The sequence below is a fragment of the Gobius niger genome, assembly GCF_951799975.1.
Source record: "Gobius niger genome assembly, chromosome: 24".
Lineage (NCBI taxonomy): Eukaryota > Metazoa > Chordata > Actinopteri > Gobiiformes > Gobiidae > Gobius > Gobius niger.
Window position 1 is genome coordinate 1,808,895 of NC_136875.1, and position 23,177 is coordinate 1,832,071.

A 23,177-nucleotide genomic window follows, 5' to 3' on the forward strand; every position below is an offset into this window, starting at 1 on the left:
GAGGCGCCAGACCATGTATAACCTTATAGATTAAACAGGCTGATTTAAATAATTTGAAATTAGCAAAGTTTAAAAATTTATATTTATCTAAAATTTGACAATGGTGGTATGATGAAGGTTTCTTGTCTAATATTTTCAATGCTCTTTTGTAGCATACTTCGATTGGCCCAATAGCAGCATGACTTGTATATGACCAACTTGTGATGCAGTACTCAATATGAGCCAGTATCATAGAGTGCAGGAATGTAATCGCTGCTGTATCTGTTAATGATGTGCGAATATGTCTAAAGTTCCGAATATTAACATTTACAGTTTTCACTACTTTTTTAACGTGTTTTTTGAAGGATAGTTTTGAGTCTATTAGCACTCCCAGATACTTAAATTCCTCAACATTAGTTAATTCTTGTCCATCCAGGCAAACTTTTACTGCGGCCACAGTTGTTTTAGGTTTACTAAAAAACATTGATACAGTCTTTTTCACATTAAGGCATAGGCATGAATCATTCAGCCATTTTTGTAGGTCATTTAAGGCTAATGAAAGCTGATGGGCTGCATCATCAGCATGTTGGGCTTGTGTAAAAATTACCGTATCGTCGGCATATATAATTGTGTCCACATTTTTGCACACATTGGGCAAGTTATTTACATAAAGTGAGAATAGCAGGGGCCCTAAAATTGATCCCTGAGGGACACCTTGCGTATAGTGAAGATAGGGTGACTTTCTATTCTTTATTTGCACACATTGTTTTCTATCTGATAGGTAAGACTGTATCCATTCAACGATATGATAGATTCATTACAAAAGAAGTAGTCCTCATGTCCTTGGAGTGTCATTGACTTTGTGGTCTGCTCCGCACCATAACTTCTCATAATGGTGATTCCATAAAACATGTGTACTTTAAAGGCAAGTGCTGAGAACTCTTTCTTTGTTCCCTTTTGCAGCTTTGAAACGCCATCTCCAGGCAAAGCCACTCCATCTCCTGAAGTTCCATCAACACGTGATGAACGTCTTTCTCCAGGCTCCGTTCTGACTCGGAACATCTCGGACAGTTCAGAGACTGAGGGGTCAGGTTTCCAAAGGCGCAGTGAGAAAAAGAGGCGCTCTGTGCGGTTTGGCGTGGTCGAAACGGACGATGGCAGCCCCACGATCATCCTGGGATCAGAGCCCAGCAGCGAAGAGGAGGACGAGGAGGGGGAAGGCAAGATGGCCGCCGCGGAGAGAGACGAGGAGGAAGAGGAACAGAAGAAGCATCACGAGTTCGAACTGAGGCGCAAGATGGAGGAGAAGGCGGAGCTCGAGGGCGAAGAGGAGGAAGACCGGAAGAGGAGAGAGGAGGAGGAGAGAGTGAAAAGGGCTGAAGAGATGGAGAGACAAAAACGAGAAGAGGAGAGAGTGAAAAGGGCTGAAGAGATGGAGAGACATAAACGAGAAGAGGAGGAGAGAATGAAAAGGGCTGAAGAGATGGAGAGACATAAACGAGAAGAGGAGAGAGTGAAAAGGGCTGAAGAGATGGAGAGACATAAACGAGAAGAGGAGGGAGTGAGAAGGGCTGAAGAGATGGAGAGACATAAACGAGAAGAGGAGGGAGTGAGAAGGGCTGAAGAGATGGAGAGACATAAACAAGAAGAGGAGAGAGTGAGAAGGGCTGAAGAGATGGAGAGACATAAACGAGAAGAGGAGAGAGAGCGGCAGAGGAGGGAGGAGGAAGTGAAGAGGTAGGCCTGTCACAGTAAATTGACTCACCTGCTTGGGGCTATTTTACATTAACAACTCACATGAAGTCATCTGCTCATTACAAACCTGTTATATCAGTTATTCTGTAACAGCACTTCATGAACTAATATACAAACAGTGGCCCCTTTTTATTTCATTAGGCCACTTAAGGTCTTTCTCCCATAGTTTCTGACCCAGCCTTAATTAGTTGTTGTTAGCATTAGAATGCTCACACTAGCATTAGCAGGCGGTTGCTAGCCACGGGATTTTGCGCAGCGATCAAAAATTGGTAAAAATAATAATATTCACTTAGATTTAGTTGAAAGCTATGTTTTTAAAGCAGTGAGAGCCACACTGGTATGGGTTCAGTCAGTACTGTCGCCAGACGCTAGTCTTAAGGGGGCATAGGAAATCCACAGGGGGGCACAATTACTATACGTATAAAATACATATTTTTCAAATGCAATTTGCGTAGCCCTTGCGCACACTAATCATTACATTAAACATGATCAACAGCAAATAGGACCAGACCAATTACAGCTGTAACATCAGTCCTCGTGGCGGGAGCGTCAGTACAGTTGCAGGTGGTGTTTCACCATCGTAATCAACACATCCTTCCACTCAGACTGGAACTTATGAGTGAGGTCCTTTTCAAAAGCAGCTGAATGAGCTGGACCTTGCGTCTGCAGCGCACTGTGCAGATGCAACGAAAAGACGTTTCTGAGTGTGGAAAACGACCGGACTCTGGGGCTGTAGAACGAGCGCCTGTACCCCCCCACACTCGCCACCGTTGTAGCATGTTTTGAATAAACAGGAGAGCGCAAGCCTTCAGCGAAAGCTGAATACCAGTATTGCACCCTGAATGCTCGCAGTAGCACACTGCTGCTGGCCAGGACGGTGTGCACGTCGATGAAAGAATGTTTCAGTGGTTGAATCCTGCAGGCTGAGAGCGTCTTCACATTCACTGACATTTAGCTGGTGATAGTTGTATTATTAAAGCAGCACTATGTAGCTTTTTATGTTGGTGCGTATTAGACATTTCAGTGACCCAGTGGCTGTATGGTTGGTTAGTTTAGTTTATTTGTTTATTTGAGCAGTGTCCACTTTCTGCTTTTGAAAGGAGACATTTGTGTGATTCCCAGGTCGATGCAGAGGAGGGACGACGGGCTGGTCAGGTTTGAGGAGAGCGCTCCCAACAAACCGCTCATCGACATCGACTACGACGACTTCTCGGTGAAAAAGTCCATCGTCGAGAGCGTGGACTTCGACGACTTCTCGGTCAAGCCACAAGCGCGGCCGAGGTCCAGGGCTTCTGAGAGGGCGCAGAAGAGGGAGGAGCCTGGAGGCGCAGAGGAGGAGGCGGTGGTGGAGGAGTGGAGGAGGGTCGAGCGGGTGCAGGAGGCCCAGCCGGAGGCACTGCATGTGGGCAGAGGAGCAGAGGACAGAGCGCCCCGACTGGAGGAGCAGCGATGGAGAGGGGAGATACACGAGGAGATACACAAGGAGAGAGGAGAGCAGAGACATGAGGAGAGAGGAAAGGAGAGACACGAGGAGAGACACGAGGAGAGACACGAGGAGAGAGGAGAGGAGAGACACGAGGAGAGAGGAGAGGAGGCTGTGGATGTGAAGGAGAATGAGCAGATGGTGGACAGAACCGACGAGGGGCTGGAGCGGTCTGTGGACGGAGAGATGGAGGAGGAGAAAACAGTGGACGAGGAGAGAGAGGAGATTCCCAAAGGAGAAATGCAGGAGGTGAGTGGATCTGGACGTTAGCCTTTAGCTTCAGCACTGAAACATCTACTTTTAAAGTGTTTACATCCTGGGTCAAGGCTTGTTGGAGGTAATTATCCAGCAGCTGGTTGTTAAAATATGTATTTATTTCAACAACACACGGCTAAAGGCCTATTAATGCTCTCTGTTCCAAACACATACAGATTAGGGTTGGGCGATCATTTACCTGTACAGGTAGAAATACCGGTATTCCACATGATAAGAATTTGTCTCATGTGTAAATGATCACTCGTGTGCAAGACGTAAACAAACTGGAGCGCAGGTAGGGGGAGAGGGAAAAGCTGGTCAAGAGTCGTCAACTTTGACACAGATTTAGCCACTTTTCAAACCTCCTGTGACGATATTTGGAAACAGGGCAAATGTTGTGTGACCCTCCAGGGTTTTAATAAAGTCTCCATCGCGTCTTCAAAGCACGTCCAGCTGCTCCGTGTGCAGGTCAGTCCCACGCCTCAAAATAACTCCTCTCATCAGCGCGAGCGTCTCGTCTTCTCTCGGGTCAGTCTCATGATCGATCACAAACACAAACGCTCCGTCTAAACTCGCCTTTTACACAAGATAACAACAAATAATCCGGTCCGCGGTAAAAACGAAACAGAAACCTGCAGTGACACTGATGTCAAAGCTCCGCTAACAGCAACGAAACACTTCCTGTTGTCCCGACAAAATAAAAGGCGTCAATGTTCCAGCCGCTGGGAGAGGGTTTGAAATGATAATTAATAAATGAACCTAATATTTTAGGTGCAAATGGACACAAATCTAGTTTTTCTTCATTTTCCTGGTTGTCCGTTTTGCTCAAATAGAAATAAAAGCCTGTCTCTAATTGTGGCCTGGTTCCAATAAAGGCCTGGTCCTAGATGCCCTTGAGTAAATAAAGGCCCCGGCCGATATTAGAGCATTTATGGTTTGTATTTTTTAAACCATTCCATTGTAGATGTATCTTTGTGTTTAGGGTCATTGTCCTGCTGAAGGTGAATCTCCGCCCCGGCCTCAGTTCTACAGCAAAGGCTTCGCACTGATACGTGTCTCCACATTGAATTTGTCCCCTATTCACCTGCAGCGTCGAGCCTTCAATAAAAGTAGCTAGTGGGGTGGAAAAAAAAGACAAGCTGGAGGCGCGAGAATCCCCAGCGTTTCAGAACATGTTCCTCAAAACCCCGGCGTCTTTATTCTCACATTTCCTGTTCGGACAGAGCTGTGGGTTTAGAGGCGGCGCGTCGTGTCTCGGCGTGTGGAGATTCCAGTCCGTCACAATCAAACCCAGCGGCTCTGTTGACTTTGTGCTGTGTTCAGACTGCAGTGGCTTTAATAAAGTGGAACATCCTTTTTCAGTAGTTTTTCCCTTAACTGGGCTTAACCTGAAAACGAATCATCCCAGGTCTCTGAGATTAATGTCAGTGATTCAAAGAGCCCCGAGACACGATACCATCCATGAGTTTCATTTGAATTATTATTATTATTATTTTTTTACCATTATGGCACTCAAATACAATTGGCATAATAACTCTTAGTGGTGCGTATATTCTGCGCTAGGATTTCCCATCCACCAGTGCTCTTCAGGGCTGTAACCAAAACAGTGAAGCGAGGACCAGGACACAACGATCTTTTGCCAGTGCCCTTTGTTCTGTTGTAAATGAGCTGGACTTGTCCTTAAAGCCACAGAAGCTGCTCTGATGGCTTTCACCCCAACGTTTACTCCACTGCACGTGTGGACGGCATCATGGCGGAGGACGTGAACGCAAAGTCGCTTGATTGGTTCGCTCTCGTTCAAACTGCGATCATTAGCCCCGCCTCCAGTCTCGATTTGGAAATTGCGTCCTATCACCACAATTCCACTGTCTTTTATATGTATTTATAAATACATAAATAAAGTCAGTCTGGCTTTTCCAGGCTAGCACATGACAGCTCTTCTTTTTCAGACTAATGTCTTTTGTGCATTGTCCCTGATCAAACAATTAAGGCGAGACACTGCAGGTGAATAGGGAAAAAATGTATATTAACAGATATCAATTTGAAACTTTTGCTGTCGATCACTGGCATAAATGTGAGAAAAAAATACATTGCAAGTTTTCTGTCATTTTATCTTTTCATATAAGAACAAGTTGTTTTATGCCTAAAAATGCCCCAAATTTCCCATCTTTTCGGCGACGAAATCTGAATAATGGATAGAGCAACATTCAAATGTATGTTTTCATTTTATTGATAAATGAGTTACCGAGACTTTTTCAGAGGGGATTTTGGATTTCTTGTTTAGTTTTAAAAAAAAGCTGTTTTTTAGTGGAAAAAATTGTAAAAATGTAGTTTTTGCCTTATTTTTTGACATTCAAAACTCAATAAATGGGGCTTAGGGATTAAATAATAAAAAATCCCTCTGAAAAAATCTTCCAAATATTGTTCAGTCCAAGGCTGGAAAATGTGAAGTCTTTAGGTCCGACTGACGTGGACATAGTGTCGCCACAATGACAGAAAAATGTGTTTTGAGAAAAAGGCCCTTGAAATTGTGTTCTCCCATATAAGTCTATGGGGGAACATTGAATCAGCGCAATATTTAAACATGTTATTGTGAAGATTAGGCATATTTTCTGTTTCCGGGTGAAAGCTTATATGTTCAGAGACCAATTTGGCCCAAAACATGAAAACTGAATAAATTGAGTTTTGCCCCTTAAATTCAAATTCCAAAATGTACCATAACTAAATCCTTTTTATTGAATAAGGAGACGAACACTAAAGAGGCAAAAACATTTGAATGAAGCGTCCGGAGCCTGCCCCGTGTCCTCGTCGGCTTCAGGAAGAAGGAGGCTTTGATTTACAGTCTCTGGTCCTTTCCTCTGAGGTCCTAGTGACAGTATCAGGCAGTATGAGGTGACTCCAGTCAGGGCTCAGTCTGACGTCAGACATTTGGTTTAAGCAAATCCACGCTGGCAATTTTATTAGGAACACCCTGTCCATGCACATACTTATACTTCTTAGCCTTTTGTTGTGTACGAGTAAGTTTTGATATAAGTTCAAGTTTTATATTCCAGGTTCTGTCACATCTGAAACAAACAAATATCAATGTGAAAGTTGGACAGAGCCAGGTTTAAATGTGTGCTTTTATTTTGTGACACAGATTTGCTCTGAGGTACTTTGGATCTGGTTTAGCTTTTGTATAAAGTACATTTTGGGGATTCTACGCCCAATAAATCTGTCAGGAATTCGATCTGTAAAAATCCTCCTGTGGCAAAATCTCCCAAATGTATTTGAGTGGAGTCTGTAAAGTGTGAGTCTCACGGAGCGACTAAAGTGCAGATTAGTTAAAGAGTTAGTTCGAGTGAAAGAGTGGAGTGAAAACGGCTCTTAAGTTAAGTCACTTTGCAAATGCTGCCTCCTACAAAGGAAATTGTCATGTCAGCGTTCTCAGACACAATCCCGAGTCGACCAAACGTGGTTAAAATCAGTCTGGTAAAGGGAGTAATGGTTCAATCACCTATTTTTAGCTTCTCCGTCGCCGACTGTGCCGACGCCTTAAGCCGTGTGAAACGTTGCTGTTTCTGTTGCTCTGAAGTCCTAAAGGCCCGACTGTTTACGCCGAGCCGCGGTTACTATTACACCTGCTGTTGCGGCCGTTGTTCTGACTCATGAGTAAGTTGAAAGAAATGTCCGCGTCACGGTGCAGTCTGTCTGAACAGGTGAAAGGGCGTGGGAGCTTTTCTTGGCTCAGGCTGTTGTGTTTGTGGACCATGACAGGTTCCCTCGTGCACAAACAGGGACGCTCTCCAGCAGCAGCAGTGTTAGCCAATACCTTTAGGATCGCCTTGTTCTGCAAAACTCGAGGGATGGATCGCACAACTGATATGTTAACACCCATAATTCAATCCCTAGGCCAGGCATTTGGAGCAGTTTCTATTTTTACAACCCGCTCTGCCCCGCCCTGCAACCACTACAGATGTTATTATAATCATAGCATAGTGATATGACCCATCACATTATTAGAACAATACAATATGATCCACGCCTTTAATTCTGTCCAACAAGGTGCTTGAAAGTTGCCTGTAACGAGCAACAGGATGCAAATCTGGAGCAATGAGACGTAAGAAGGAGTTCTGGCCTCTCAACAGGTGCTCCTACAGGTGACCTACAGGTGCTCCTACAGGTCGCCCCAGGGTCAAATGCAGAGAAAGAACGGGGATTAATGGTAAATGTTCTCAACTTACAAACTGCTTTTACGCAACAAACTTTATTTCCAGTAAGGAAGCTTACTGTAGCTGACTCACCATCCACCCTCTCATTCGGATGGAATGGTGGGTCAATCATGCTCCTAATTGGCTTGTTGCATGTGGCTATGCTAGTTCCTCTGAGCTGAAGTTGTGGGGGCCAGTACTTCCTGTTCGTATTAATTTCCATGAAGATTAGCTTAGACCTGTTCGAATCATCGTATTTCCTAAAGATTCTGTGGTGGACAGTGAGTTACTGGTAGATGATCACTTCCTGCAGGTAAACAAGTTGCTGTACAGTGTAAATATTTAAATGGAGGACACATCTATGTTTATAAGGATCAGTGAGTTTGTCTTGAAGCAAAAATATATTTCATGCATTATACAATTGAAATAATGCCTTAGCTTTTAGCTTCAAGGCAAACCATCAATCCTTTATGATCACAGGTGTCTCCGATCTGAACAGTAAATGATCATCTACCGGGAACTCACTGCCCACCACGTGATCTTTAGAAAATATGATTATTATTCCAGGAAAGGAATTCAGACAGGAAGTACTGGCGCTCACAACTTCAGGTCAGAGGAACTAGCATAGCCATACCGTGCAACAAGCCAATTTGGGCCCAAACAAACCACTCTGTTTACTGTCCACTTACTTATTGACAAAAAAATTCTCATTTATTTCTTCAAGGCCTTCAAGGGTCAAAAATGTTTTACTCACATAGTTTTTCCAACTATGTGAACATGGACTGGTCGTCACTTTTGAAGCATCTCTACATATGAACGGCGTTTCTGTCATTTCTGTCAGCCCTGGTTGTACAAATAGACTTTAAGCTCATATTATAACAAGCTCCACAGCGACGACAAACACGCTTTAAATCATCAACTTTCCAGCGGTTAAAACGGTCCAAATCAGAGCTTTATTTGTTGCTTTGCACTAACTATCAATATTGTTTGGTAGCCAAAAGAAATTCCATTACCCATCATGCAAGGGGCGACCCGAGATGGGCGCCTCATTGTCCAAAGGATCATCTGGTGACCTGACCCGATATGAGGGCAAACTGCTACGTGGCCCGGCTGCTCACCTCACTTTATCTATTGTTTCTATGGTATTTATTATACAAAACGTGTGTGTAAAGTGGCTACATGTGATGAAAATGATCAGCAGAAGCAAGGCGCAGATAAAATACCAAGACGAGAACTTCTCACTGACTTGAAGAGAGAGCAGCTTCTGTCAGCGGCACGGCGGCGGCTCCTGGGCCACTTCACGTCTTTGACCCAAATAGACAAAAAGCTAAAACAAATGATGAAGAAACAACAGATTTGAGTTTGAATTGGATGCTGAAATGGTGTACTAGAACATGCTTGGTGTCACAGATCTCCTGCAGCGACGGCACAGCGGTGTCATCAGGAGCCGGTGTGTTCTTTAGTTTCTATCACACAAACAGAGGCAGGTGGAGGCGTGTCAGTTTCAGCAGCGTGGACGTCACGCCTGCGTGGAGGCGTGTGCTCCGGGGCGTGCGCCGTGAATGAATCTGTCACTACACGAGGCTCGTCTTATGCAACAGAAAGTGCCATCAAACCAGCTCCACCGGATACTGGATCATGCTCAACCGACTCAGTGACGTAAGTGTGAACGAGGAGACGCTGCGGGGGACGGGGGGACACATGAGTCCACTTCAAACCAGGACACTATGTTTTGACATTTTGTTCACTTGCCTTACTGGATTCATTTGTCTATTTAGCAAAAGAGCACTGGCTGTTTCATTACACAGCCCCTTCTTCCAGTACAATCTTGAACCATCATTTAAAAAGTGTGACTTCATAAGCGCGTACGTAAACACTTCATTGGTCAGTGTTGATTGTCCGAGTAAACGTGGTTCCGGTGTCGGGTTAGTCCTGAGCCGCTGTGGTCCGACCTGAGTACTGCCTTCAGTCTGCTCTGAAAAAGGTGCAGCAGCCCATGGGTTTGTCCCTGTTTCAGAGCGTGGTGTCCTGCACTGGTCAGCAGCTCCCTCCGCTCCACAACAGTCTTCCGCCATCTTCTGGAAAGCAGTGTTAATTTCGTCGACTAAAATATTTAGTCTTAATTTTAGTCAAAGTGATATTTTTGTGACTAAAATTGGACTAAAACTAAATTAAAAGTTTCTCATGAGACTAAAACTGTGACTAAAATGTCCAGATATTTTAGTCGACTAAAATAAGACTAAATAAAAATGAAAAGGAGAGACTAAAATCATCCAAACTTCTATTGAGCGTCTGAAAGAGCCTCAGATCATGTAAATCCTCTGTTAAAGGATCAGCTCTGAGCTTTGTTCATGTGGAGCAGCTCCATGAAGCAGAGGAACAACATTAAATATGATTAGAATCAATATTATCAATGCAAAGTCCACTCAATTAGTCTTAAATTTAGTCGACTAAATTTACTTGCAATTTTAGTCGACTAAAACTAGACTAAAATTGAAGATACTTTTTTGACTAAAACTAGACTAAAATCGAATTACATTTTTGTCAAAAGACTAAGACTAAAACTAAAATAAAATATGTTGGAAAGAGCTTAGCCGACGAATGTAATCCGTCTTATTCTCTAGTGAAGGGACGTTAGTCAGAACAACAGTAGTGATAGATTTGTGTGGCTGTGAGTCTTGCCCTGATACCTCCTCGTTTTTTCCCCAAATTGTAAATGTGCAGATCTTCCTCACATTATTGTTCTGTTTTCTGGTTCTTGGCGACAAATATTTGAGTATAGTTATCGTATCGAAAACCAAGTATCGTTAAAGTACAGTAATCGGGAAAAAATGGCCCTACTGTCGGGCTTTAGACCAAATCAGCACTGTTTTAAAATTCACAGCTCATAATTATTATTCATTCATTGAAAATGTTGAGTTTGAGCTAAACCATGAATTGTTGGTGTTGTCTTCAATCACTCAGCTCGTCTATTAATCAGTTACCCGATTCATTTTGGATGACCTGACGGATTTCTTTCATGAATGATTTCAGACAAAACACTTCATTTGGTCTGTACAGTTCTGTCCCTGTCAAACAAACCAAGTGAATAAATACATGTGAATAATGGACACGTCTTTCTCCAACAGACTCGAAGAGCGACTGAAATCACAGAGACTGAGACTGCGGCCCGACCACAGCAGGAGGAGCGCGAGGAGCATGAGGAGAACAGGACCCCAGTGCCGACAGACAGGTCAGTGCTGGGGCTTTAACGCCTGGGATGATACAGTGATTTTCATAGAATGAACTGCATTTGGCGCCATAGATCTGCATCCAAACAGACCCCGTGCTCTGTTGTGTCTCTGAATCCAGTGTATTTTCTTCCAGCGCGAACCAGGAAGTCAGAGGCTACATTAGCCTCTGACTGAAATATCCTGGAAGTAGCTTCATCACTTTGCAAAGCCGTCTTTCCCTCACGCATCCACTCACAATTATTGATAGATTTTAAATTTCTCTATATGAGGTTTTTGTTCCACTCGTGTAAAACGACGTCACTACTTTTCCTACAGACTCCAAACTTTACAGTCTTGGGCTGAACAAGACTTTGAAATATTTTTCAGACGGATTTTTTAAAGCAGTACTAAGTAACTCTTGCCCCTAGAGGCCATAAGCACAACTGCAGGTGTCGTAGCAAGTTACGATTTTTTAACTTATTAATTGTCTTGGAGAGTAAATACTACGCTGACAGGAAAGACAAAGTTTTTTTTTCACTCAAACTTGGCTGTAAATACTGTTTAAGTGGTGCTAGACCGCAGTTAGCTTTGCCCGTTAGCATGTTAGCTTCTTCTTTGTGATTCCATTAGTGTGTATTGGTGACTGCGACCCGGTGGCAGTCAGAAAGCCAGAGACACCAGGGGGAGATGAAAGACCCTCCCATAAACACTTGTATTACCCCCAGAGGGACTAGGGAAGGATTTATAGGTAAACACGTTGTTTAGTCCTGCTTTAAAATGTTATTCCTGGCAGGATTTAGTTCCCAAGTTTCTCTGAAAAAATCTTTGGTATTAATATGTCACAAAATAAATCCATTCATTTAAATCTGGGTCTTTCTATTACTTAGATTTTGCTGCTGAAAATATCGGCAATTTTTATTCACAAAATGCCTTATTTTTACATGAAAACATAAAATGACAAAAAACTTTCAATACATTTCTTTCTCATATTTATATCATGTAATGTTCAGCAAAAGTTTCAAGTTGATAAGCCTAAAAAAAAAACATTTTCCCCTATTCACCTGCAGCATCTGGCCTTAAATGTACAGATATCCACACACTTTGTTTTCCAGTAACATTTGGTCAATGGTCTCATTTCGTATAGCGCTTTTCCACCTACATTAAGCTCTCAAATCATCAACTCGTTCAGGCAACGTTCATACTGGCGAGGGTGTTTTTTTTTGTCTGAAGTGTGTGTATTATTTCCAGTGTGGAGCTGGTTCTTGAGCCGCCAGCAGAGTTCGCCACTGAGCCGGACGCTCCTGAAGAACCAAAGGAAGAGCCCGCCCCTTTCCCCGAGGTCAGTCCTCCTCTGTGTTCATTATGTTGAGAATGCAAACACGTGAACATCCGCATCAGATCTTACTCATCTAGATTTAGTGGAGGACCTGTACATGACTGTGAGCTCTGCGCCTCCTCCTCAGAGCACGCCGCTGTTGGACTCCAGGGCCCAGAAGTCCAAGGTGGATCTGGGACGGAAGAGGAGCAGAGCCAGGGCCCCTCAGTCTCTGCGAGTCAAGAGCCCGGAGTCGCTGGACTGGAGGATCTGTGACTCTACAGGTACTACAGTGACTATGACCACTGTACTACGACAGGTCCCACTACACCTACTGTTTTACTGAGATTCAAGAAGAAACAGCTGTGCCTCATGGTGGACATGTTTTGTAGATGTTTCCCTGAGACATTTTGGCTCGTTGGCGTCTCCCTCGCTGTTATAGAATGTATGATAATGTGGATCGGAGCGGGGGACGATACAAGTTTTGGGAAGAAACATAACGCACATAACGGAGGCTGGGACTCTGGCTCTTCTCATCTTGCGGAGAAAGTAGAGACGCTGATGACTTTTCTTGACCAGTGATGTAGTGTGCATGGTCCAGGAGAGCTTCTCTGTGATGTGCACCCCCAGGAACTTAGTGCTGGTCACCCTCTCCACTGCAGCACCGTTGATTGTTAGAGGAGCATGCTTCGAAAGTCCACAACAATCTCTTTTGTCTTCTCCACATGTAGAGAGAGACTGTTCTGTGAGCACCACATGGCCAGACTGCTCACCTCACTCCTGTAGTTTGACTCGTCTCTGTTGCTAATGAAGCCCACCAAGTTTAAGTTTCAAGTTTAATGGTTTTGTATCGCCCAATATCACAACAGAAGTCGCCTCACAGGGCTGCACGAAACATTAAGGCAATAAAACAGAGCAATAAATATGACAATTAAAAGTTCAGGTGAATCCAGGCAAATATAATGTCCAATAGGAGGTAGCGACGAGCGGCGTGGGCGTCCCCCGTCCTTAGACTCTCCAGCACGGCAAGGAAAAACTCAAAAACCCGGCAGGAGAAAAGAGAAACCTTGGGGAGAACCACAGAAGGAGAGATCCACTCCCATGGACGGACAGGCTGTAGAGACCCAGGGCCGAAGGATCCCTCAGAAGACGGGCCAAGATTGCAGACCGTCCAGTCCACACCACTATTGTGTCGTCTGAGAACTTGATGCAGAGGTTTGAGTCGTACTTTGGAGTGCAGTCATGGGTCAGCAGAGTGAACAGGAGGGGGCTCAGCACACAGCCTTGGGGAGCCCCCGTGTTCAGTGTGATGGTTCTGGAGGACTTGCCAGTTTCACAGTGACGTGTTGACCCCCAGGTGGAGCAGTTTGTGTAATAGCTGCTGTGGGATTATAGTGTTGAATGCTGAGCTAAAGTCTAAAAACAGCATTCTAACGTAGGAGTCCTTTGTTTCGAGGTGAGTGAGGGCTGTGTGAAGCCCAGTGGAGATGACATCTTCAGTTGAGCAAACGTATGGGTCCAGGGTGGGAGGGAGAACAGACTTGATGTGGTCCACGACGAGCCCCTCTTCATAAGAATTGGAGTGAGTGCTGCTGGGCGGTAGTCTTAAATCAGGAGGGTGGGGACTTCTTTGGCACCAGGATGAAGGTCGTTGCTTTGAGGCATGTTGGGACCACAGCATAGTATGTTGTCTGGACCCGGTGCTTTGCGTGCGTTGATCCTGCTCAGAGATCTTCTCACACTCTCTGGACATAACTTCAGCACCTGGTCTTCTGGAGGGGGTGTTGACTCTTGTGCCGGTGTTCTGTTGAGTGCCTCGAAGTGAGCAAACAATTCATTTAGAGCGTTCAGCAGAGCAGTGTTACTGACACAGGTTTGTCGGGACGGTTTAGTCTGTGATGGTCTTTATCCCCTCCCACACACTCCGAGTGTCTCTGCGGTGATTCGTTTTCTTTTTGGAGAACTGCTTCTTGGCCTTTTTGATGCCGCGGGACAGGTTGGCCCTAGCTGTCCGCAGTTCCTCCTTGTCACCAGATCTGAAGGTAGCATCCCAAACCCTCCAAGGTTTCTGGTTGGACCTGATAATGATGGTCTTAAAGTCGGTAACATCATCAGTGCACTTGATGATGTAGGCAATGATTAATGTCAGAAAATCATTACTCAACGATCCCATTACCAGAGAAATCCCGCCATGTTTGTGGATACTAATTTTCCAAAGACTAACACTGGCTAAAAACATCTATTGCCCCTTCAGAGTAAAGGAGCCTCATGCCACTCGGACTACAGCCCGTTTTTGTCTCTGCAGATGGACCCGCTCCTGACCCAGAGAGCCCAGTCCAGAAGCAGACCCCGCCCTCGGCCCCTCACAAAGCCCGCCGGTTCCCCGGACTCAACCCTGCTGCGCTCATCGTACGGTTCAGTATTTCCCTCTCTCAAACGCATCATAAACGAGCTCTGAACCCCAAAACAAGGAGAAGAAAGTTTGTTTTAGTCATTTGATTATTCCAAATAACAAACAGGTCTCAAATCCCCTCTGAGCAAATCTTTGGAACTAGTATGTCACAAAATATATCCACACATTCAAACCTGGCTGTGTCCATTTTTTAGATTTTGTCGCTTAAAATATAGACAATTTTTATGCATAAACGCCTTATTTTTTTATATTTAAACATAAAATGACAGAAAACTGACAACACATTTCCTTCTCATATTTATGTCAGTAAAGTGTTCATGTTTGTCAGAGTTACCTGAAGTGTTTCTTATGGAAATGAACAGGAACGTAATAGCACAATTTATTTATTTGTTTTGACAGTTTCCTCCTTCTCAAACATAGCGTGGTACTTGTAGTGTTTTCCCCAAAGTCTTTCCCCTAAAGCATTGTTGTGCTCAGGCGCAGTTAAAGAGGCGGACGTCGGACAGAGCTCCAAAGCCAGAGCAGCAGCTGAGTCCCGTTCACAGCCCAGAGGAGAGAGGGGAACCTGCGCCGCACAGGGGTCTGCCCCCTACAGGCTCCACAGGGTAAACACCGTCATCCTCTTTGGAATCTGGAGAGAACAGTGTTTCACCTCAATGACTACATGTTGTGACCACTCCAAATGCAACCTGGATTCGAAAACCACGGAAAATGATAAACTATAAAAAAAATAAAACGTTGAAACTATAAAACTATAAGGGCATACATAGGAAAATTAAAATAAACTATGATAAAGACAACTCCAATTTGACATAGAGAAGTAAGTGTATGACGTGCAGGTGCATTGAGTGTTAGCAGCAAGTATGAGTATAACACATAGTGCAATAGAGCAGTGCAAATGGCTGGGGGTGAGGGGAGAGGGTGAATAGTCCATGTCCAGGATGAGAAGGGTCAGCTGGGAACAGACCCACATGCCGCCAGGTCCTGGAAGTTTTTTTTTTTAAGTGAACAGGTGCTTGAGAGGTGGGAACTCACAGCCAAATGTGAGATTTCATCACACAAATTAGAGTCAGGAACAGAGATATGGTTGACATTAGGGTTATTTATATTTTCTGACAAACCAACGTATGGCTCTAGACAAAATGACAGCAGACCCCTCCTGAGCAGACGGTCTAGCACTAACCATGGCGGAGAGATGTAGTCACGTGAGCTAGTAAATAACTAGTAAATAAAAACTAGTAAATAAATAATAAGTAAATAACTTCTATTAAAAAGTGCTCCCCTGGCCCCATCTCTCAGCCTGGATGGGAGAAGTTTGGTTTGGATCTGTGTCACACTTAAAGCTGCCGAGTCGGCACAGAAAAAGCTCTGGTTTTGCTAGCGTGTTAGCATGGTGGTCTGAATCCATCACCATCTGTCCGCCATCTGTTCTAATGATAAAAACACTAAATGTGGTTGCTAAATGTGTTAAATGTGTGTGGCAGTGGCAAAGACAAGCTCCTCACAGCACAACATCGAAACACACACATCTGCAAAGGAGCCACAAACATCTGAGTGACCTGTGACACTGTAGTTTACACACATTTAGTCCTACACATGATGCAGTCTTGACTGAACGGCTATTCCCAACTGTTTTTATGACGAGGGTTTGTGCTGCAGGGGCCCGTCTCCCGCCTGGCTCAAGGAACTCAAGTCCAAGCAGCGCACGGGACACAACGGGGAAGCCTGACCGGTGAGTTTATACCAGGAGCACTGCTTTACAGAGGTGGGAGACTCCAGTCACATGACCTGACTCCAGTCACATGACCTGACTCCAGTCACATGACCTGACTCCAGTCACACTTAAAGGGATATTTCAGGATTTTTGACATAGGGCCTTATTTCCTAGTTATCCAGAGTGTTGCTGATTTCTGGAGATTTTTTTTTTTTTAATTCATGCAGTTCTTATGTTTGAAGAGCTACGTGGCGCTAGGCTAGTGCAAGGCTAGTGCATGTCTATGGTATCAGCTAGCCTGCATTAAAAACAGTGTGACCCGCTCCACAGAGCACCTGAGGCAAATCACTTATAACACCAGACTAACCATATAAATGTCTGTCAATTGAATAATTTTAACCATTTTGCATTTAAAAGACCTTACATTTGAGTAGCATTAGCTTCGTGGTTGTATAATGGGTTTATCTTGTCTCATCTTATAAGCTATGCAGCGGCGGAGTGATCTGCAAGAAAATAGTCCCTCAAAATACGATCATTCATGTGATGCAGGTCAGTTATATTCCAAAAATTATTCTATCGACACAGACATTTATATGGTTAGTAGTTAATATAAGAACTGCATGAATTACAAAAAAAAAAAAAATATCTCCAGAAATCAGCAACACTATCCCTATTATCCCTCTAAGTCACAGTTTGTGGGACTTGAGACTTACTTGACCAATGCTCCAGAAAGACTTGACTTATTGAGACAGAAGTTGAGACTAGGGGCCAATGACTTGGTCTAATGATATTTGTATTGTTTTTAGTTTAACTGATGAAAGACAGGTTTCAGTGTAAAACCAGCGCATCCATGTTTACATAATTAGCCACATGCTCTTTCGGTTTCCCAACACAACACTTTAAAATCAATAACAAGAGAAAATGTGTGTTTCTTCAATGTACTGAAACCATTTCAACAGTGAGTGAAGAACAGAGACGATTCGTAGACTTCAGAGAAGTTCATTGAGGCAGGAAAACATTTGACATGAATGTAAGAGCTCACTGACAATAATCTTGGAGCTAGTTCCGTAATCAAGCAGTAGTTTGCTGTAGTTTGATGCGTGTCTTATACTGTACATTGGCCGTGTTTTCAACAATGCAACTATCCTTTCTCTGTCATCTGAGCACAAACACACATTCAGCATTTAGTGGCTGCTTTACACAGTCACACAGAGCCCAGTGACAGTAAGAGTGATGTAGGGCTGAAACGACTAATCGATGACTAATCGATGACTAATCGATTATTGAAATAGTCGACAACTATTTTAGTAATCGATTAATCGTTTTCTGGTTCACACAGACTAAAATGGAGCAAAAATGACATAAAAATTTGGTATTTTTGATGAAATCCTACTTTGTTTATATAGTTAGGATCTGTGTACATTTTGTTCAATGTAAATTTCATGAATAGAGCCTCCAACAAACATTTCCCTTTAGTTTACTCCATCAACACATTTTCAAGCAGTGCCACTTAAGCTATAAGTGATTAAAAAAAAATAGAAAAAATACAATTTTCTCACACCATTCACAGCCAAGCGATTACTCGATTAATCGTAAAAGTAATCAATGGATTAATCGATTACAAAATAATCGTTAGTTGCAGCCCTAGTGAAGGCTGTGCAGAAGCCTTGGCCAAACATTCAAATCCATTAGATTTTGTAAAGTTTAATATTCACAAAACCAACATATGGAGGAAGCTCTTACACATTTGCATATTTTCAACTCGATTGAACATATTGTGAAAGTAAGTGTGAAATGTAGGCCTATGTGCCAGACTTGACCTGCCTTAACCCCTTGACCAATGGACTTGGACTTGACTCGAGACTTGCGTTGAGTGACCTTCTCCCACCTCAGCTGTTTTATATGAGCCCACAAAGACATATCTCCTTTGTTTCAGGGAGAACGTTCTGGACGCCTCTGTTCTCCTGCTGCGGATCCATCTGTGCCTCCAACTGGACTTGAATCAGAAGTGACTGCCCTGAAGCTTAAAGGGAACTGCTCGGGTCTTTGGCAGCAGCTCATGTTTTAATGCTTTTATTTCGAAAGGATCCGCTGGAGATCTTTGGCCAAGCGGGCAAAAAATAAAGCGCAACTTCACTTTGACCTTGCTTCGTTTGCACTATGGAACTTTTTACAGATCGGTACGAGGTAACTAGAGCCGTCTGCTTCCGGCGAGAGTCCACTTTAGAAGCTCCTACAAACTTTTTTCCAGTCTTGGACTTTACAACATTCGGAAGGTTTTGTCCACAGGGATTTTCCGATGTCATGTCCGTAACCTGCGGCAGAAGCTTCACCTTCGATATCTCTACACTTGATGTTTTCCCTTTTCACCCGCAGCGCCTTAAAGTTAAAGAGATGCATCATTCTTGTATCTTGTGTCTGAAAAGCCACACCTTTTAAATGAAATACTAACACCACAAAGGCCTAATAATGAAAAAGCACTTTATGGAACTATGACTGTGTCCAAAGGCGGTGTCGACTTTCAAATCCCAGTGAGGAGTCAGAGACAGTTGTATATTTTTGGACACATCAGGTTTGGACTTGACGTTGTTTGAGTCTACAACAGATCGGTGTCAGATCGGTACCATGTGTCCAATGTTTTTATGACTTTTACAGTGATGTCATTCATGATTTTATAAAAGCCATGTTGTACATAACTAAGCAACGGTGACGGGGGGGATTTTATTAAACAGACATTTTTTTGAAGAAGCAGTTTGTGTGTCTTTTTTGCTTAGAATTCAAAGTAATGACCTGCAAGCCTAGTTTGATAATGCCACATAATTCATTGGTTCATTATAAAAACTTACATTCAAACTGGAACGAGACGCCACGATTTTGTTTTCTAGTCCTACACAAGTCTTTTTCTGTAGCACAGTTTACAAAAGTGAACCTCACTGCTTCCAAAGTCCGTGCTTCCTTCAGTCAATTTCCATGTTTTTGTGTCCTGGGGCAAGAACAATAACAACTCTATGTGCCTCACAGCAACAGCAAACACACAGAACCACACTAAAAACACAAAATACAATAAAACGCAATGACATCAAATGCATCAATAAATTACATTGAACAAAAAATCTGCTAAAATTGAGGTAGCTGTTAAAAAGAATGGGGAGGAAAAAGTGAGTGCACCGTGTGGGACTTCTCACATTTCTGCCTAAATTGGTCTCTAAATGTGGTCAGATCTTTAATGAAATCACAGGAGTGATTAAACAGTGTCTGCTTAAACTAATACCACCCAAACATTTTCATTTGATCATATTTTTATTGGCCCAAACATGTAAACATTCACAGGACAGCGTAGACAAAGTGAGTACTCCCCCTGAATCTCACTGAACTGCAGCAGTTTTGTAAATCTAATCTGCAACTACAGAAAAGCAGTTATTGTTGCAAAACTTCACTTACTTGTTCCATGCATGTTGTGAATGTCTCAGGTTTTTCTGCAAAATATCTTGATAAGCTTGAGAATTCATTTTTCTATTGATGATGTCACTGCTTCCAATGTGAGCTTTATGACATAATCAAATGCTAGAACCTGAAGGTGAGTGTGAATGCTTTTTTTTATATGTATATTTTAAAAATATAATTAAAAACATATAATAAAATGTAGTAGTCTATAGAGCTCCACAGTCCCGCCTCCTCTCCGGTCCGGAAGTAAAATTCCCCATCCTTTGAGACCGCATTGATTTGGAATAAAGTCTTTAACTCCGTAACTCCGTCAGCTTGGGCTGAATCCAGCTCTGTGGTTCTGAAGCGACCGCAAAGTCAGACGCAGGTGAAAAAAGCACCTATGAGATCCATCTAGTTTACGGAAAAATACAGTTTAACTGCGAGCCTTCGTCCTAGAACTACATTACCCAGGATGCTCGGTAGTCCCATGATACTACGAGGCTTTTGATATATACCCCGGGGTATATTATGGTCTAGGCTATTTTATACCTGGGGTATGAAATGGCCTAGGCCCCTTTAAACCCTTAGTGTAGTCCAGATGGGGGTATACTCTGGCCTGTTACACCGGGTTCCATTCCCATCTGGACGGGGCCTTTCTGTGTGGAGTTTGCCGAGGTTTCCTCCGGGTACTCCGGTTTCCCCCACCACTAAAAACATGTACAATAGATTCCCCTCTGGGGCCAGGACTCTCCTGAAAAAGACATTATTAATCTCAGTAGGACTATCCTGGTTAAATAAAGGTCGATAAATAAATAAATAAATAAACCAGACGCTGTCCTTCCTGTCCGTTATCTCTTCCCATTAAAAATGAGTAGGGTCCCACAGAAATGAAGCAAAATGAAGCTCAAGATTTCGTATAGTAAAAGTTAAGATGTGACTGGAGCAGGTTAGAAAATATTACATGAGACGTAGCGACTTCACTGGAGGAAACCTCCGTGTTCATAACGGTGGATGTTTTTGTCTTGAGGCTAACAAAATACAAAATAAATCTAGCACAAAGTTTTGAACGAGCCTGCGCAAAAAAGAATCTGCCTGTTAGTAGTCTAAATAATATTGACTTGTTTACATGTTATATTATCATTTTTTAACACTAGCCTTTAGCTCTAAGATAAAAACTCCGCCCCTTACGACAGCTGGCGTTTCCTTTGAGGCTGGATTCACAGCGAACATGTTTGTAACACGTTTCTGTGACTCCATCAGTAAGGTCCTATATCATGCAAAATCGACTTTTTGGAGCTTTTAGCCATGTTGTTATGCTATTTCCTTATCAAATACACCCCCAGAGTGGTTTGTGGCTTCATTCACGCAGCTCTCAGTAATCCTCCTGAATCCTGCTCTCTGAGCAGCTGCTCCTCCCTCTCCTGGTGAACGGCTGAGTGTTCAGTTGTGTCGTCACAGCGGAACGGAAGTGCTTGACGTCTGTAATGTAATGTCTTAATTCTATGCTTACGGCCTGATTTTAATTTGTAAAACAGCTTTTTCATTATTTCTGTCGTAAGAGAGAAATAAAGAGTAAAAAAAATTTAAAAAAAATAAAAAAATAAAAAAAATAAAAAGGATGTGCCCGAGGTGCTTCCAGGTCAGCTGAGGCCAAAACAAACACATCGCGTCTGAACAGATCAGTCATGTTTGCGCTGCAGCTGTGAAGATGGAGCTCGTTACCTACTCTGGACACACCTGTTCTTATTCTTACCTAACGATAATGTCACGGACGGAAAAAAAGAAGCGCGTTTGGCTACGTGGACGAGGAGTTTATATTCAACCCTTTTCGGGAAGAGGCCACTCAGCTGTTTTTTTCTCCGGGATTCAGCGACTTTCACCAAAATATTGTTTTTCTGTGACTGTCTCTGATGGATGTTTGGTGAACCTTCGCCAGAATCAAAGTGGATTCACTTTTATAACCAACGCGAGTCCCATAATGTAAACAGTGATGGACCAGAGGGTGAGTCAATCCAAACGCGGGTTAGCATGTGTGTTAGCATATTAGCATGTGTGTTAGCATATTAGCATGTGTGTTAGCCATTTATGAAGCTGTGTTGCAGATGTCAACTCCGTATAACTGCATCGTGAAGTATCTTCACTTACTGTTGTTTATTTATATTACGGTAAAGTTGTATGTGCGGAGAGAGGGGGCGGAGTTAACTGAATCGAAGCGTTGTGTCTTCCGGGTTTGAAAAATACCTCCAGAAAACACTTATATTTATCACAAAAATGAGTGCTCCATAATGGTAGAGGTACAATGTATCATCTAAATGCCTATACTTAACTTTGGAATGGCTAAAATAGCATGATATAGCCCCTTTAACCAAATCCTGAGCTTCTCTTATTTGTGTGGGACCTGCTAGTTGTGAACGTAAACGATCGGCGACCGGAAGTCCAGCGTCTGGCTGACTGTCCAGGAAGACGTCACATGGTAAAACTGTGCACATAGCCTATACGCACTAGAAGGTAGTTCAAAACACTGAAGGAGTTGTGATCAGCTTTATTTGTATAATAAATATAAAATAATAATAATATAAATAAAATCACTAAAACCGAAAAGGATTTTATTTTGAAAGTCTGACTGGAAACAGTCAGACTAGACATAAGCTAACGTAACGGTCTTCTGTTTTTCCAAACTTTGGGGAATGTTTCTAAAGTGAACCAACATGTCCTCCCCTTAATGAAAAGATGCCGCACAGACTTTCACATTCACGTGTGATGAATGAGTCCAGGTTATGAACAGTTTATGACCGAGGCCGCGCTGAGACTGATGCTTTTTGGAAGTGTTAGGAGAGTTAGCTTAGTATGTGGTTGTTGTTCACGGATGCTTCTGCTTCGTCTGACCGCGTCATGGCTCCTGCTGCTCGGCGTGCTGTGGTCCGAACCCTCGGCTGTGGACGGAGCTGCTGCTGGAAGCCGAGGAGGGGGACAGGCGGCAGAGTTTCACCGCGGGCAGAGGGGGGCATCCCGGGCTGCAGCCTCCGCCAGGACCGCAGAGGTGATGGAGCTCAGCATACATGTTTTAACCTCTTACCCCCCGCCATAACATTAACGAGTGCATTTCCCCCAGTTCGGCTTTTTATTATTATTTTTTGATTGGTATCATCAGCAAAAAGAACTGGAAAGGTGGTCGTAGAAACAGAAGCAAAATCATTAATGTAAATAATAAATAATAATGGTGCCAAAATTCAGCCTTGTGGTGCACCATACTCCACGGAATTCCTTTTAGATTCATGTTTTTTTATACTGGGCTTTACCCAAATCTAAAAGCTTCTCGACTGGAGATCAACAATGTACCGCCTCATTTGAAAGCTAAGACCTACAAAAGTGATGGAAACTTTTTGTCACGTTGCCACAATTTTGTCATATTTTTGTTGTTTTTTGAGCTATTTT

At 43.2% G+C, this 23,177-nt stretch overlaps 2 protein-coding genes across 2 annotated transcripts in view; both read left to right on the plus strand.

The window, feature by feature from the left end:
• Nucleotides 1–217: 217 nt before the first annotated feature.
• Nucleotides 218–18,870, plus strand: LOC306982440 (uncharacterized protein; the record flags this gene model as incomplete). The annotated part of the gene is made up of 10 exons (XM_079582375.1): nucleotides 218–225; nucleotides 943–1,716; nucleotides 2,857–3,466; nucleotides 10,791–10,894; nucleotides 12,123–12,213; nucleotides 12,338–12,473; nucleotides 14,495–14,598; nucleotides 15,080–15,207; nucleotides 16,262–16,334; nucleotides 18,253–18,870. 9 exons carry the CDS (start codon nucleotides 218–220, stop codon nucleotides 16,329–16,331), a joined length of 2,025 nt encoding a protein of 674 aa, XP_079438501.1. The 3' UTR covers nucleotides 16,332–16,334; nucleotides 18,253–18,870.
• Nucleotides 18,871–22,584: 3,714 nt separating this feature from the next.
• LOC306982520 (limbin-like) overlaps nucleotides 22,585–23,177 on the plus strand; it is a 39,205-nt gene continuing 38,612 nt past the window's right edge. Inside the window, exon 1 of the mRNA XM_079582481.1 lies at nucleotides 22,585–22,782. Within this exon, the coding sequence (XP_079438607.1) occupies nucleotides 22,609–22,782 (174 nt within the window). The 5' untranslated portion in view covers nucleotides 22,585–22,608. The remainder of the gene's footprint in view (nucleotides 22,783–23,177) is intronic.